The sequence below is a fragment of the Ischnura elegans genome, chromosome 2 (assembly GCF_921293095.1).
Source record: "Ischnura elegans chromosome 2, ioIscEleg1.1, whole genome shotgun sequence".
Taxonomy (NCBI): Eukaryota; Metazoa; Arthropoda; class Insecta; order Odonata; family Coenagrionidae; genus Ischnura; species Ischnura elegans.
In genome coordinates this window covers 28,971,008-28,988,209 of record NC_060247.1, presented here as the reverse complement: position 1 = coordinate 28,988,209, position 17,202 = coordinate 28,971,008, and the positions used below count along the sequence as shown (strand labels likewise).

At 36.4% G+C, this 17,202-nt stretch overlaps 1 protein-coding gene across 3 annotated transcripts in view; it reads left to right on the top strand.

Annotated features, from left to right (window-relative positions):
- Positions 1-9,074: 9,074 nt before the first annotated feature.
- The window catches only part of LOC124153503 (myrosinase 1), a 49,407-nt gene continuing 41,279 nt past the window's right edge, over positions 9,075-17,202 (top strand). The window contains exons 1-3 of one of the 3 annotated variants that reach the window (XM_046526706.1): positions 9,075-9,196; positions 9,320-9,433; positions 15,643-15,776. In XM_046526706.1, coding sequence (XP_046382662.1) covers positions 9,334-9,433; positions 15,643-15,776 — 234 coding nt within the window. In that variant the 5' untranslated portion in view covers positions 9,075-9,196; positions 9,320-9,333. Of the gene's footprint in view, positions 9,434-15,642; positions 15,777-17,202 lie in introns of all 3 variants that reach the window. The other 2 variants (XM_046526707.1, XM_046526705.1) reach the window with 2 other exon arrangements.

Below are 17,202 nucleotides of genomic sequence, written 5' to 3'. Positions count from 1 at the left end.
CAGCATTGTTTTATTTATTTTACCTGCCTTTATCGAACGGAAAACCCTTGCCAAAATAATGAAATTAAACACGCAAATTTGTGAATGGAGTGGACTTATCATTAGATAACCCACATTTAATCTTATTTTATGGCTTATTTCAAAATGACACCAGCAGAAGTATTATAACAGAAATTAATTTTAAATGAATACAAAAATACAAGATTATTCTTAAGAATTCCGTCAGATGTAACCACACCGATACTCCAAGGGAAGAGATTTTTTTTCCCATCTATCCACATGAGTACTGAAATATTGACCCTCCCCTTCGAATCTTGAACTTTCTAAAGCCGATGTCCCACGGTCAAAATTTCATCCAACTGGCTTTTGGTCCTATCGTTTGTACAAAACACCGTTTTGTCCAAATGGATAGGACAGGTTCTAAATTTTTATCCAATTGGATGAAACCAACCAATCACAGGGCCTTTGACCAAAAAAACATCGCCAAGCGCTGACACACAGGCCACACAGTCCACTTAGTCAAAACTTATTTATCGTCTGCATGAGTGTTTTAATTAATAAATAAATATATTATGGCAAAAAAATAAACTTTGTTGTATTCCACAAAGTATGCATAATAAACCCAACCGGTGCCCACCTTTTCAGGTCATTATCATTATCGTAAACCTCTAAATGAAGACCTGAAAAGATCGAAACCGGTTGAGTTTTTTCATTAGTACTGTATTGAATACTAAAAGGTTTAGTTTTAAATTTATAATATCACCATACCGCGAAGTGAATTCACAAAACATTATTTCAAATACGTTCAAAATATATACGTTCGTGATCGTATATTTCATCGCCTGGTGTGGTCCTAAAAGTAAAAATGAGCAAAAATTGGTCTCGATAGGCGATGGAAACCCTCAACTATGAAATCCGTAATAATGAGTTGATCTTAATAAGAAGGAAGCGATCTTTATAATCGCAATACAATGACGATGTTTTGGAAAGAATAAAAGATTTACTTAAGGTTTCGAGGCCGAATTCTACAGGTTACCTTTGTGGAGGGCATGCAATCCAAGCGAGCGAGCAGCTGGAGAAATGACTAATATGAAATGATGATTATACCTGTGAAACACTACAGCTACCCGTTTCTATCACAATTATTATAGAATAAGGACATTATTTTAGCAACTGCTAGATTAGGAGAGATAAAATGTGAATTAAATGCACATTTACAGCGCTATTCATAACATCTTCTCAACCACAATGTCCATCATTTATCAATAACATTTTCCTCGCGGGAATAAACTGCCTCACGTTTGTATCCCGGCGTTTTATTCTGCCCTCAACCTTGCTGATAAGGGACATGAAAATATCCTCACTTATCGTCAATTATTATCGATAATATACGGGAACATCGGCGACCAACTCCTTCTCCAACATGTTTAGCACGCTTATTCCAACGCTTTCAAAACCCCTTTCCAGCCAAGGCCAAGTTCAGCATTCCGTCTGTTTTCTTTTTTTCGCCTCTTTAATGTTCAAGAGACCTGTTCAGACAATTTCGCCTGCTAAAAAAGACAAGAGTCCTTCACTTCCACAAGCTTCCAAATTTGTTAACACATATATCGTCTTTCGTTTGTTTTTGGTCCAAATGAGATGCATCGTGGGACACCCCCGTCCCGTTGCATACAAAATTTTGCATCAAAATTTTTGGTCCAAAAATTTTAATGCAAATTTGACCGTGGGACGCCGGCTCAATGCTCTCCCCGATACCCGATTATTTTATGCACAAATGTTTCACAAATTAAGAAGTTTGGAAATAATTAGTATGGACATGGGCTTACCCTTCCGGTGGCCTATATTCAAATCCCAGCAGAAAAATATGTTGAAAAGTTCGCTCACCAGAAAAGCCAGCGAAAGCGAGTTTGCCCTATAGATATAGCTCACGTAGACAGTAGAAATTCTTTTACAGTTCTCTACAGGGTCAGCTTTTCCATGACCGACGTTTCGATGCTAAACTCTAGCATCGTCATCAGGGCAACCTCAGTTCGACATTCATCTGCCCAGATGACGATACGTGACTTGATCATCGAAATGTCGGCCATAGAAAACTGAATTGCTGGAGACCCTGAGAAAAATTTCTTCAATTAGTTCGCCGGGACAGCATACGATCCTATTTAACTCACTCAGGGCCTTCCTTTGCCAATCTTACCGTCCACTTACCCCTCGATGATTTCCATAATTAAGGTATTATGCCTCACGATATAGCCGATTAGTTGCCCCATCTTCTCCCAAAGGGCTTTGGAAGATTTTTCTTTTCACCTACTCTTTTAAGGCCTTCCTCTTTACTCACTCGCTTCAAATCTTTTATCTTCATCATCCTTTTGTAGCACCACGTTTCGAATTCGTGATTATCCCGCCGCTGTGATCGTCTTTGCTTCGCTACCATGAAGAAACACAATCAAGAAGTACAATTTGACGATTTTTTCCTTACTTCAGGGCTTACATTCTCCGCTGTAAATAAGATTCTTCAAAAGTGCCCTCTCCGACGGTGCTATTCAACTGCAGATTACTTTTTTCGTACTTCGTCCATTGCTGGATACTCGGCTACCTAAGCTGCAAAACTCTTTACCACTTCAATAACTGTTTTTCAAAATCTTATCTTTGTCTTGTCTTCCCTTCTGCAGAGTACCTACACTTTTATATTATTTTCATTGATTTCACGATAATACCAAGCTATCGTCCTTCCATGTTTATTGGAGTCTTTCTCGAATCCCAGTCTATCTCAGATGTGACTTGTATGTCGAAAGCCAATCGCAGCAATAATATTTCCCCATAGATGCTGAATCATGAAAATCATGGATCATGAACATGATTCAGCATCTATGGGGAATCTATGAGGCTCTTTGATTACATGAATGGCTGTCTCAATGTACACATTGAATGCTACGGGCAAGAGAGCACACTTGTCTAACTCCTTTCCCTAGTTTTGCTACTTCTCAGTTGGGTCCCTAATACATATTAGCTAGCTAGCTTTTACATACATTGGGTACCATTCTTCGATCTTTGATGAGCACATCGATTTCAACAAAATTCCAAGCATTGAATTTCAATCCAATGCCTGTATTTCTTGAAAAAAATTGAATGATCGAAAAAGAACCCTCCGGGCTGCCTCACGGGATTTATTTTGACCGATTCAACAACCCCCCCAGCGGTGTCAGCTACAAGTAACGGGTGCTAAATGAAATTAAGGATTAATCACAGCCTTCAAAATGAATACTTCCGCAGTTAAGCTACTTCTCCCTCCCGAAATGCCTTTTAATGAAGCCCCTTGAAAGGAACGCCCGCGGGCGCGCCCGTCCAAATAAATACCATCCATCAATAAGTTCCTGGCAACGATCACCTTTGGAAAAAATACGAAAAGGCTGGCTGATATCAAAGCGCAGCACAAACAAGACACTTTGTGCGTATTCGCGCGCAAGCGTGCATAGATACAAATACCGACGGAGGAAATTCGTGGTGAAAAAATTATTCGGTCCGAACGCAATCCGAACTCGTCTTCTTCAATTTTCAGCTAGATGTGCTGGTGCAACTGGCTGGTGTAACTTTTTAAGTACTAAAATATTTAACAATAAATACGTTATAAATAATAGTTTTTAATTCTCCTTGTTGTTAGCATACCTCATCGAGAGTATGTTGAAAAAGTTCGGATCACGGTCGAGTGAAATATTTTCTCTGAAATTTTCCCTCTGGGTGTTCATTTTGGTGTTATATTTTTTAGATAAATACACAGTCACACCAAAGAGGGCATTCTAATGAAATGAAGACCGAAGCCGATGACCGATTTATCACTTCCGCGTGGGTACATTGTATGCATACAACTATTTGTGTCCATTTATTTATGTAATCAAGTCTCTTTTACATAGGCACGTGGACAAGGTCAACAAAAAATCTGCCGCTCTAACCTTGAAAATATCACGGTGCGACTTTCACGGTGGCGAGTGTAAAAACCGTCGCCTTCCGTCATAATTAATTCGCGGCAGGAAGGGTTCCAGGAATGCGTCCGACGGGCTTGCTGTCCGTCACGCGCGTTACGGGAATGCCGCGACAGATGAGTGAGAGGAGCAAGCTGGTCCAGGAGGGGAGGGTGTGAGTTTCCACAGCACGAGGAAATATTCAGAAGAGGAGAGGCACTGTGAGGGGTAGAAAACCCTTTTAATTACCTCCCGACCCTTCTCTTAACGTTCTTCTGGCAAGGCCATGGAAATTCGGTGACGGATCAGCGAAGTTACTCATAACTGGGTAATTTTGTTTTGGCAGGAGTAGATTAACTATTAATCAGTGGTAGATAACTATTAAATCAACTACCACCATTCGCTGGAAAATTCCATCACCCAAGTTTGAAGACCGCTCATTGAATTGTAAAATTATGTTATCCAATTAAACCTCTTAAAATCATGGTGTGCATACTGTTTTTATGTAAATTATGTCTTCATTGTGCGCTCAGAAACAAAATGGCATCTGAATGCATAGGTAACTAGACGACTCGACACTTACAAATTTGTAGTAGCAAAGCGGATAAAGTCGTCTAAATTATCCTATCTATAGATATATATGCATTGTAATTTATGGGTTTCTCATTAATGCTACGAATTGCCATGATGTGATTCTCATTTGTACATGAGTTATACATGCAAAAGTCAAACTGCGTTATTTCCCGATCCGCTTTTCTAAGGAAATTGTAATTTGGACCTCTTCACCTTGATTTACTTCATTTTAAAATCAAATGATCGATTTTTCGGATGTTATTATTAAAATTTGGGTGACAGACATTCACCTTGGATAGCATATTACGTTATTTTTCGCTATTTTGTAAATGACCTAATGGCAAAAATATATTAAGGCCGTTAAAATTTACTACAAGTTAGACAGAGCCCATAGAAGGTAAACGGGAGAAGGAGCTATAGCTCATTGCGCTGGAATGTGGGCCTTAGTTAGTCAGGGAGGGACAAGTTTGGGTATTAATGGAGGGTTGGAGAACAAGTAGGAGGATAAGATTGACCATACCATTACCCGTTAGTTTCTCCCGTAATTGTCTGCACAATCCTACACATACGATCCCTGCATTTAAAGGGTTAAAAGGTTGCCAGCATACCACACGCAGGTAAATTCGGCAACCGTCAGCAGAGAACATTAGGAAGACAAATGGTAATCGGAGCAAAAACAACACATAAACAGGGCCCACCTAAGTAAATTAATTAAAATTAACATTTACACCTGGGCGAGAGAATTTCACGGCGCCCTTTACAGCCCCTGACCGACCTTTTCGCATTAATTTCTCACCCGTTATCAATTTAAACGTAGCATTATAAAAAACAGCCACAAATACGATGTGCAAAAATTAACTGAGTACCTACCTATAACAGCACTTGGCGTGCATTGCTATAGAATATGCTCAACATGATGTTGTACAGCTGAATGGTTGGTTCATGCAATGAAGCTCTTTATTCAGGACGTACATTGAAAATTGAATTGAATTGAAATGACAAGAGCCCTCAACCCCAGGATGATTCCTTCTACAGCGATAGCATTTTTTGGCAGTAAAAATAATAATATCAAACAGTTCCATATTCGCAGTCGCACTCATTTGTACATATCTATCCATGGAATTAGGTTAGCCAATTAAGCCTATGATTTGACCTCAGCACATAATTTGTGGGCATTCGAGCTTATCACACAATTCATTGGTATTTTTTGTCTTCTTTAATTACCAATCTGGTAATTTGATTTAGCTATTATTAGTATTTTTCCCATTTTACTTAGTTTTAGCAAGTACTGCAAAAGCGTTGATACATAACATTACTCAAAAGCCTTTTATTAGAAGGAGGTAAACACGTACGAAAGATCCGTAGAAGGGTATTTTGAGGCAGTATATGCATGGATGAGTCCGTAAAAGTTTTAAATATTACCTTGCATCCTGAACGATTACTCAGTTTGGAGTACGAGCAGTTGTGACTGGTGAGATCCTTTTTTTCAGCCATAGTTTGCTTAGCTGACCGTTGAGAGGCGATATTCGTATAAACCAAGAAAAAATATTTTAATTTACGGAAAAAAAGATTTGTTAAAAACTGTCAAACTGGAATGCACATTCAATGTTTCCTGAAAACGTATTTTTTCTCAACTTTTTTTTGTATTTTCTCAGCGAAAACTAATGAGAAACTCCTAATTTTATGATTTTCAATCAGAACAATGTTTTTTCCTGGTTGGAAAATCTTTCATATGCGCACGCTACGTCGTAAAACCGACGAGTCCGTTTTATTATCCTTTTGATTTTAATAGTTCTTATCGAACTGCGGAGTACATTTTTATAATATTTATCAAACTGCATTTATCTAACTGTTTTGGTCATTGTTACCGAAATATTTAACGTTCCATATGAACCGAAAACTTTGAAAAATTTTATTAGAATTTGCTATTTCTAACTAAACTTTTTTCATTGTTGCATGCTGATGGCTGAAAGGAAGGGAGGTGGAGTTGAAGTGGAGTATCAAGTGAAGGGAATTCTGAAAGGCGGCGCAAACGATCTTATGAGGGGAGGTGGGGGAAGAACAGAAAGCCGTCCAGTGGCCGTTTGACGCGCTGCGCGGCGAGCACGGTCACCGTCTTTGGCCTCATTATGTTTAATGCAGCCGCGATAACTGGCCGTGTGATCTTGACCAGAGCTGGGCAAAATACGGGTCGAGGAGCATTTGAAATCCAAACTACCGCTCCATATGTTTTTCAACCCCTCAACGCCGTCATGCGTACCCAGTAAGCGCCTTTTAAATTTCGTTTACCGCCGTCAGGCGTACCCAGTACGCTTCCTGAACTTCTGTGTATAATATTTTTTCTCCGTCAGATATTGTATTTTAAATAAAAATTAATTACTCTACTTTTTGGAGAAATGTTTTCCTTTCCAATAAAATATTCATAGCGATTTTATACCTTCTGGTTTTTTTCTAATGTTTCTATGAAATTCCGCATGAAATCAACGAGTTGACGAATTTGGTCTTAAAAATCAACGCCTTTCTTTAACGGCGCAATGTTAAAAACTGCTGCCTATTCTGCTTGTGAGACGTCAAGAAGGGTCAGCTACTTTAGCATGAGATGCGATATCTTCCGTATGAGCTCACTGCCTTCTCTCTGTCTTCTCCTTGGGTGTCATCACCTCGAGCCACAAGTGTGTTTGGTTCACCTCGTTAGTTCTATGCATCCAAAGCGAAGGTGCCATGTGTTTCGCTCTGCATTTATTTTTTTCTTCTTTTGTGTACAATTATCCACGAAGATAAGATTCCTTCTATCAGCGTCAGTCAGCGTATACCAGGACCCCTTCAAGATAATTCCTCGTCTCCTGATGGAGCTTCGAAACCACGAGCATGCTGTATGATGTTCTTTCAGGCTGTGTGTTTAAATTCTCACTGTGTGTTCTTTCTGTGAGTGGTTATTTTTATTTATAATCCGCTGACCCGGCGAGATTTGCACCGCCTTACATTTAATGCATAGATTTGTTACACCATTTATAAATCAAGAGCGGCTGTACCGTTTTAAATCATATTTGACTTACTATGATAAAATAAGGAAACAAATTCAATGAAGCTACATAAATAAGTATCCACATTGCTTGTCAGAAATAAATTTGCTTTTTTTTAATCAGCGTATGGTGGATAGGGGCACGTTTCCACGGATTTTTTTCAATGAATTGTCTAATTTTGATGTTTTAACTTAAGAAATGTTAGACATAGTGGTTTTATAAATCAGTTAAGAAAGTAAAAATTTTATGCATTCAGTTGTTGGCTATTTAGGTTATTAACCTTAAAAAATGTTTTTTAGGTCTAAGTCTGTTGCTCAAACTTGACCCGTTCACGGGGAAAACCTAGAAAATCAAACTATTAATTGTGGTTTTGTAATGTTGAAAAAATAAATTAACTTTTTACTAAAAAATAACCCTTCAAACATTTCGCCCCGCCCCCTGGAATCTGCCACCTAGGGCACGTGCCCCCCCCCTTCCCCTCCTTATTTCCGGGCCTAGGTGACGAGGCATCCATGCGCAGGTGCGCACAATTAGCCTTGAAAATCCAAAACAAATACTGTACATTGTGAAATTAATTCCTAGAAGCCCTTGATACTAAGTAGGTAAATATAATGTCAACAACGACATTAATTTTCTCCATTTCTTTTGCCAATTTGAATTGAAAAATAAACCTAGAAAATTTATCATTTAATTTTTTATTATTTAATTGGACACATCCCCCAAAAATAGTAAATATGTATATAAAAGGCTAAATTTATAGTGGCTACGCTCATATGCACTTTAGGAACCAGCGTGAAAAATTATACGTAGATAGTGGAAGCGTAAAGAATTAAAACCACTGCGGCTGCTCTGGCTACGGAAAAGGTAAACTTACACGCGCGTTTCAATGTAAGCTAGGAACCAAAATTTCATCAGGAATAAAAAGAATTATGAAATAACAAATGAAAATCTCCGTTAAATACTTCTTATTAAATGCGGCATAATTAATCGAAAATTAAAACTTCATTTGAAAAAAAAATCCAATAAAACTTATCTTCGTGTTTTAGGAACTTTGATGTGAGATAATATTTTCTTCGACAACGAAGTATCGTCAATTCGCCCAGTTCGAGCAATTGTATTCCTGAATTCGAGAAATTATTGTGAAGGAGGTGTAGAAGGGAGTGGAGAAGGTGTTAAGGAAGATGATAAATTTTATATGGCGAGATGAGAGGGAATCAAAAACGTTATCGCAGTCAATGAACATGTATAATCTCATACGTGAACATATATGTATAGTCACAATATCTGAGCGAGTGGTCTATTTTGAAACTCCCGCGCCGCGCCGAGTGAACGACAGTAATTAAACTTTAACAACAGTTCTTTACTCTTCTATAACTTCAAAAAGAGCAAAATTTTATCAGACCTTCATATCATCCGAAAAATAGTATCTCTATCGCCGATTTGTACTGGCAGCATTGCGTTATAAGCATCAATAACCAATTTGCCCCCAATTTTGTGAAGGTAGGCAATACTCGCGCGAGATTAAGTTCATTGTTTACGGAGCCGCTACAGCAGCTTCAGCTCTGTTATTGCGCGTGAACACCTGTTGCTACTGCCTGCGTATATCTATAGATGTAGGGATAAGGGGATTTCAGGGAACTTTTTGTGGGTTGTGGTGTTGACCACATCCTTTTCCTCTCCGATTAAATTCACGTATCTGTCTCGTCATAGGTGGCAGCAAAATGATAACGCTCATCTCAATTTTATTCTGTTGCTCTCTCTCTGCAGTACAAGTCGGAGGCATGGCTGGAAATCAAATATACTACGGTAGATTTCCAAATGAATTCTTCTTCGGCACGGCGACTGCGGCTTATCAAATAGAAGGAGCATGGAATGAAGATGGTATGTTGGCAAATACATATTCTCATTACTTCTGAATTTGGTTGTCGATAAAGGTTCTTCGTGCGTTCCGGCAGCTCTTGCGTTATTCTGGCCGAAACGGTGAAGAAGTACACAGATTGAATGAACTTAGTGGTTTCAGGGGCCATTTATCTTCCACATCGAACGGTATTAACATTTCCAGATGACAACTCACGTTTGTAGTTACTTCGTTGCAACTAGTGCACACAAATTGCCTTTGTTTATCTATTCGCATTTCGTATTTCCATTATTTACTAGTGATGGCACTTTCATTGATGTCACTAGTGTCCCTCCCGTGGCCAATGATCTCATTTGTATAGCGTCGGCGGTGAATTTGATACTTAATCGTGCTATCGTATTTCGTGGTAAAAATTTGACAGATGGTAAATTGCCCCAAACATAGATATGTCTGTTTATAACAGGTTCGTAGTTCTATTTACGACGCAGTTGAGTTTTCCTCTGTGTTATATTGTGATAGTTCAGGAATGTCAGAAAAACTAATCAACATTAAACGTAATAAATACTTGCTTAGACTGTGGTAATACAATAGATGCTGAGTATCTTATTACTTATCTGGAAGTAAAATCAACTGATTTTGGCGTTACTTGATGGAACGATGAAATGCTCACGGTGAAATAAAACCCAGTACTATTCCACAAACTTTTATTATTAGCTGTCAACTAGTTTCGACGTTTATACTGTCATTATGAAGACTAACAGTTAGTCTTGATAATGAAGGAAAAAAGTTGAAACTAGTTCACAGCTAATAATAAAAGGTTTGTGGAATAGTACTAAGTTTTGTTTCACCATGAATATCTGGAAGTAATTTCCACAATTCCTTCCCTAGAAAAAAAATAGTGAATTGATGTCAATAATTTTGTTGTCAACAGCTGTACATCAATTTGGTTTAGCTTCTCTGTATCTTTTTTGTTGTTACGTATAGAATTGATAGGATATATTATTATTAAACCAGCAACATTTGCTTTAACCATTGAAGCTTAATATTTTGAAGATACAGACCTCATCCATTGATATGTATCATATGATCTTGATTTTCCACTGTTGGCGGAGCACAACTTTTGATGACTGAGTCATTTTCGATGACATTTTGTAATTTAAATTACAAGTGGATAAATGATCTAATAATCTACATGAGATATTCTGTATTAAAAATATTATTGTAAAACTACCCAGGGGTGCAGCTTGGGCTAAGGCTAGTAGGGTTTCAGGGTAGGGTAGGGCTAGTAGGGTTTCAGGCGCAACTAATACTGGGAGGCCTGGGAATGTGTTATACCTACCAGGATAAGCGGGAGGTACAAGGGCCCTCCCCCAGAAAAATTTTCAGATGAATGGTTCAAAATGGTGAGTTTTACGGCCTTCTGAGGGATATTTTATTATTCCTATCACTATTCCTTCAGCAATATTAATCCAATTAAGTGAAACAGATTTAACTTAAAAATATCTCTGAGCCGTGGGGGGGGGAGGTTAATCCCCCAAATCCTCCCCCCTTGCTACACCACTGAATCAAGTATCTACAAACGATTCTCATTTTTGGGTTACTCTTACACCAGTTAAAATAACTTAAGTTTAGACAAAATGTTGGAATAGAACGTTTATTCGTGTCGATCACTTCCACTCTCCCAGCCTTTTTTGCTGTCCATTACTTGTATAAAGCTGCAGCTATGATATTTCAATTTTCAGGCATTAAGTACAGCTCATTGTCAGCATTAGCCTGTATCAAAAATTTGAAAATATAACCTCATTATCTCTGATGTAAAATTTTTATATTTGAGACACATTAAAATGCAGATCAGAAGTACACCCTTCATATTCTGAAAATTTCTACATGATTGGTATGTAAGTTTTAAAATAATTCACAGCTGTTACTTTTAATAAGTACTCTATCACATTTATAATAGCACCACTCCAGTGGTGCAAGGTCATGATCTTGTCGCTGGATATGGTCTATTGAGAGTATGTATGTTGAAAAACAAATTCTCTCTGATTTATGGTTTTTATAGCCAAAATCGTTGAGTGGAAATATTTCACTGACAGTGAGTGAATCAAAGTCTGAAAAATATCATAAATATTATTTTATTACATTTTAATTAATCTTGGAAAAAAATTAACAGTTAACATTTAAAGTTACCTCATGAAAAATTTCTTAAGTTCCTGGCTGAATAAAGTTAAAACTAAAAAATGAAATGTGAATGAAATTGACTTCTGTTGGTTTTAGGTTCTCATTAAGCAAGTTCCCACACAGCACAAAGTGAATAATATGCACATAATATTCAAATATTATGCGAATATTATGCCACCACAATGGTATAAAACGCGCATATTATGTACATAATATGTGCATATAAATGGTATAATGTCCTCATAAATTGCGGTATTATGCGCATAATATGCGGAATATATGCAGTGATGGAATGGCATAATATGCACATAATATTCAAATATTATGCGAATATTATGCCACCACAATGGAATAAAACGCGCATATTATGTACATAATATGTGCATATAAATGGTATAATGTCCTCATAAATTGCGGTATTATGCGCATAATATGCGGAATATATGCAGTGATGGAATGGCATAATATTTGCATATATACGGAATATATGCACCTTTTATGTACATAAAAGGTGCATATAAATGGTATAATGTCCTCATATATTCCGTATATATGCAAATATTATGCCATTCCATCAGTGCATATATTCCGCATATTATGCGCATATATCGCAATTTATGAGGACATTATACCATTTATATGCACATATTATGTACATAATATGCACAAGTTATACCATTGATGTGGCTATATATATGCACATATTATACTCATATATGCCATTTATATGCACCTTTTATGTACATATTATGCACAATTTATACCATGGATGTGGCCTAAAATATATGCGCATATTATGCCCATATATACCATTTATATGCTCCTTTTATGTACATATTATGCACGATTTATACCATTGATGTGGCTATATATATGCACATATTATACCCATATATATATGCACCTTTTATCTACATATTATGCACAATTTATACCATGGATGTGGCCTAAAAAATATATGCGCATATTATACCATTTATATGCTCCTTTTATGCACGATTTATACCATTGATGTGGCTAAATATACGCACATATTATACCCATATATACCATTAGTATGCACCTTTAGGTACATGTTATGCACATTTTATACCATATCTACGAACCTTTTATGCATATTTTATACCGTTGATGCGTGATAACATGCAGTTGCATAATATTCGAAAATTACATGAATAAAAATTGATTTCTGGAAACGAGGAGAAATTTAATGAATAGACACAGCATAGGTACATTGCACTAAAACAAGGCACAATCCTTCATCGTTGTATCACAAATATACAAATATTCAGTTAGGAGTCCTATATCATCGCAAATTTGGTTTAAATATCATGTGAATGACATCTAAAGACAAACATTCGCCCTTCCATAATCGTTACTCATGAAATTGCGATTAGAAAGTACAAAGTATGTCACACGAATTCACAATCACAACACTCGCGATGATTCCTTCCATGACATCCGCATGGTTGAACATCTACGGTCTTTTCTTAGCGAATGTATTAAAAATGGTCCAAAATGTGATTCCAAGCCACAAAGAGGTCTTCTAATCGCATAATTATCTCTGTGTTAGTCATAGAGTTGTGGCGAGCAATCACGCAAACGGTGTAAGCAAGCCGTTCTTGAAAATGCACTCCGAAACAATAAAGATAATATTGTCATTAATAATCACAAACTAAAATAATTATATGCATATATGATCAAGTACGTGATATCTTCAGGGCGAAAGTGCAGCTCACAACCTGGTTCAGTACTTAAGTGCCAAAACTTCGTCTTTCCTTGGAATAGCCTCCCTTCACTTTTCAAGCTGGGACTCTGACTGAAAAAGTACCGTCATAAGATATAAATTTAGGTAATTAAAAAAATTAATTAAAGTACTGGGAATAACACTCAAAATTAGGAGCTGATAATTTCAGATTTGCTTTCTACCCTATGACAAACGACAACGACTCACGTACGTGTACTTACTTTGATTTTAAATAAAGTCCTGTTCTTCATACCATGAAGCTTATTATTCCTTATCGTATATGCGTTACCAGAATAGTACTGTGACATAAAATAGTTCCGTAAACCCATCTTTTCCTCTTTAATATTAGATTTTTCAATAGACGTTCAATTCTCCCAACTACGGCAATATGGCTGCGGCAACAACTAACAACAATGAACAACAACACAACGGCTGACAACGGCCATGCACAACGGCAATATGGCTACCAAGCTGCGTACCTCGCCAGACCGGAATATACCGGTGTGTAAAATAAAAAAATAATAATAATTGTGGAGTATTCTGCGAACGATACGAAATTGTTAGTGATATATTAAAACATAAGTTTTCACATTTTTTGATACAGAGGATGTATGATCATCGATTTTTACGGATACAATCACAGTTTACGGCGGCATAATATTTAAATATAATGTGCATATTATTCGCATATTATGTGCATAATCGACGGAATATTATTTGCATATTATGCCTATCCATTTATGCAACTTTTATACTGAATAGGATTTTTGAGTTTGCTGGGTGGCCGTTAATTAATGATTCTTATAAGAATCATAATTAATGATAAAATGTTACTAACAACGAAATAATATACATACAATGTCAATATTATTAATAGTTTACGGCGGCATAATATTTAAATATAATGTGCATATTATTCGCATATTATGTGCATAATCGACGGAATATTATTTGCATATTATGCCTATCCATTTATGCAACTTTTATACTGAATAGGATTTTTGAGTTTGCTGGGTGGCTGTTGATTTATGATTCTTATATGAATCATAATTAACGATGGGATGTTACTAACAATGTAATAATATACATATTATGTCAATATTATAGTAATAGTTTACGGCGGCATAATATTTAAATATTATGTGCATATTATTCGCATAATATGTGCATAATCGACGGAATATTATTTGCATATTATACCTATCCATTTATGCAACTTTTATACGGTATAAATTTTGAGTGTGCTGTGTGGGTTACTATGGTAAAAGTAAATCATGTATTTACGAATGTGTTATGAAAGACTCGTGTCGATGCTTTATTTGTGGTTCTAGTTTCTCCTAGAATCAATGGATTCAGAATGCAAAACAGTGAACATTCTATGATGGTATCTGCACTTATCTTATCTCTCCAATTGGATGCTGAGTAAATGAGAACTTTATTGTCATTGCTTGCAATGGCATTCTGATATTTCAATGAGTAACACTTATGTATTATTAAAATATACCATACCAAAACCAAGGTAAATACAGAAATAATTTCTAAGAAACTGCATCATAGTAAGTGAATAAACAGCTTAAGTATTGTTGAATTATTTTGTATATCAGTCAATATGAAGTTTTTACGTCATTAGAGATGGAGTTTGGATATTTGTAGAATTGTAGGAGGAAGATAACCGCCAATGCAGTGTTCACAACCACAGTTGTTAGAAATATTTAGTTACCTAACTATTTATAAAATCATGGAGTATTAAGTCTTTCCATACAAATAATTTCTATAATTTATCTTTTGTGAAACACGTATGACCTAATAAGCCCTGATCAGCCTCCACCAAAAGTTTAATCTTATGCTGAATGAAGTTTTCTGTCATAATCATTTAAGGAATCATTGATGAGCCATGGGATTACCAAGTGATAGAAGCAAAAAAGTAAAGTGGCTGTATAGTATTGAAGAAGTTTTCTTTGAACCTGAGAAAAATTATATTACAATAAGACATGCAACTAAAATGAAAATTAAATTTCTTTTTAAAGCAAATAATAGTAACTGCACCTAACAAGGGACTGCTATAATCATGCGTGATTGATTCCCCTTTTCTATACTGCAATAATGTCGCAACGTAAATGACCATGGCTTGTCCCCCTCAATCAGTTATCATCCTGGGTGTGCCCTTGAACGCCATGATTAAAAGTTAAAAAGTCATTTATTTCAACAACTAATAATTAAGTTAAAAAAATAAATACCTATTCAGATATTGAAACCATTAATTATAATAAAATTTTCTCAAGCCCGATCTTTGCTCCATGACAGGTAAGGGTGAAAATATCTGGGATAGGTTTACCCATCAGACCCCTGAAAATATTGTAGATGGCACAAACGGTGACATAGCTGCAGATTCATATCATAAGTATCCAGAGGACATCAAAGCCCTCAAAGAGCTTGGGGTAAGTATCTATTGTTGTTTGCTTCACAAATGATGGAATGCTTTTTTCAATTTTGGAATGGACAATTTCATGGTCTTTTAGCAAGGACGTCTTGTTTGTGTTCGGAAAGGAACATAAGTGTTTGCAAGTTAACATGTAGTACCATGAGCCTTGGTATAATTGCTATTGATAACCTTGATAGCACAGTGGCCCGGAAATCTAAAGGTCCGTGGTTCAATTTTCAGTCCAGGGTAATTTTTTCTCTTGGCAATTCATGTACGTTAGGAATTAACATTTTGCTAACTCTTGCTTGAGGGTTGAGCTGTTACTATGTATTACCATGCACGGCGCACCCTCCTCTTAGACAAGCACATTGTATTTTGGGCTATGAATTCAGAAAATGTAAATTTAAAATAATCAGTATTGGGAATTGCATGTATCATTAGATGAAACAACAACTGCATTTAAATTATGATGATGGAACAGTATTCTACGGTTTTCAAGGTACCATGAACTTGCTTCTACAATTTGTGGCCATCAACCTCAGCAATTAACCTGCACCCTATGCGCATAAGATAAATGGTAGCTACTTCACCATCATATCCAAAGTATACTTCTTAGTTTTATAGTTGCCATATTGCTCCACAATTATCCATAAATAGGGACATGCAAAAGGTGGGGTTATTTTATAGCCAAAAGTGGTGTTATTTTTCTACAAAAGCGATGTTATTTTTCCCTGAAATCGGTGTTATTTTAACGGCAAAATAATTGATGTTGATTGAGAGCCATCCTTCCAGTGGCCCACCCATTTCCCTAAATTTAGGATATTATTGACCGGGAATAATTTAGGCAATAATATTCATGGAGTATTGACTGAATTCACCTATTATACATATTTTATCCTTTGCTAATCCATATATCTAGCTTACGTAGAGAGAAATTACTTTTAAATGTTTGTAATTTCAAATGAAATATTGCATTTGTGATCAAGTTGTCATCTTTTACATTTGTTCTCTTATCTGTTAACACAGTGCTATAGCAGGAAAGAAATCTTTCTCAGTCGATGTTTGCAGAAGGGATCCAAATTGCTTAAAGGCACTTAGATGCAAACGATATCTCAGACATTTAATTACATCCTCTGAACCCCGGGAATTTTGCTTTTGTAGTAATTTCTGTATTCTCCCAACCCCAGCATCAACTTCTCTGTCTCCATTGATTCCAGGCCATGAATGTTTTGTTTTTAAGTCAGGGTTCATGTCTGTAGAGGGAACTTCTAGGGGATCAAAAACTGAGATCTTTTCAAATACCTATTTTTCTGCTTAGGTCTTCTACCATAAGAGAACTAAGTTTGGTTGATGCCTTTTCAGCCATCTGCATAGGTATTGACTTTACAGCAGCTGCTTTAGAGGTTGTCATGCTTTGCAGATGTAATAAGTGGTTTTATCTA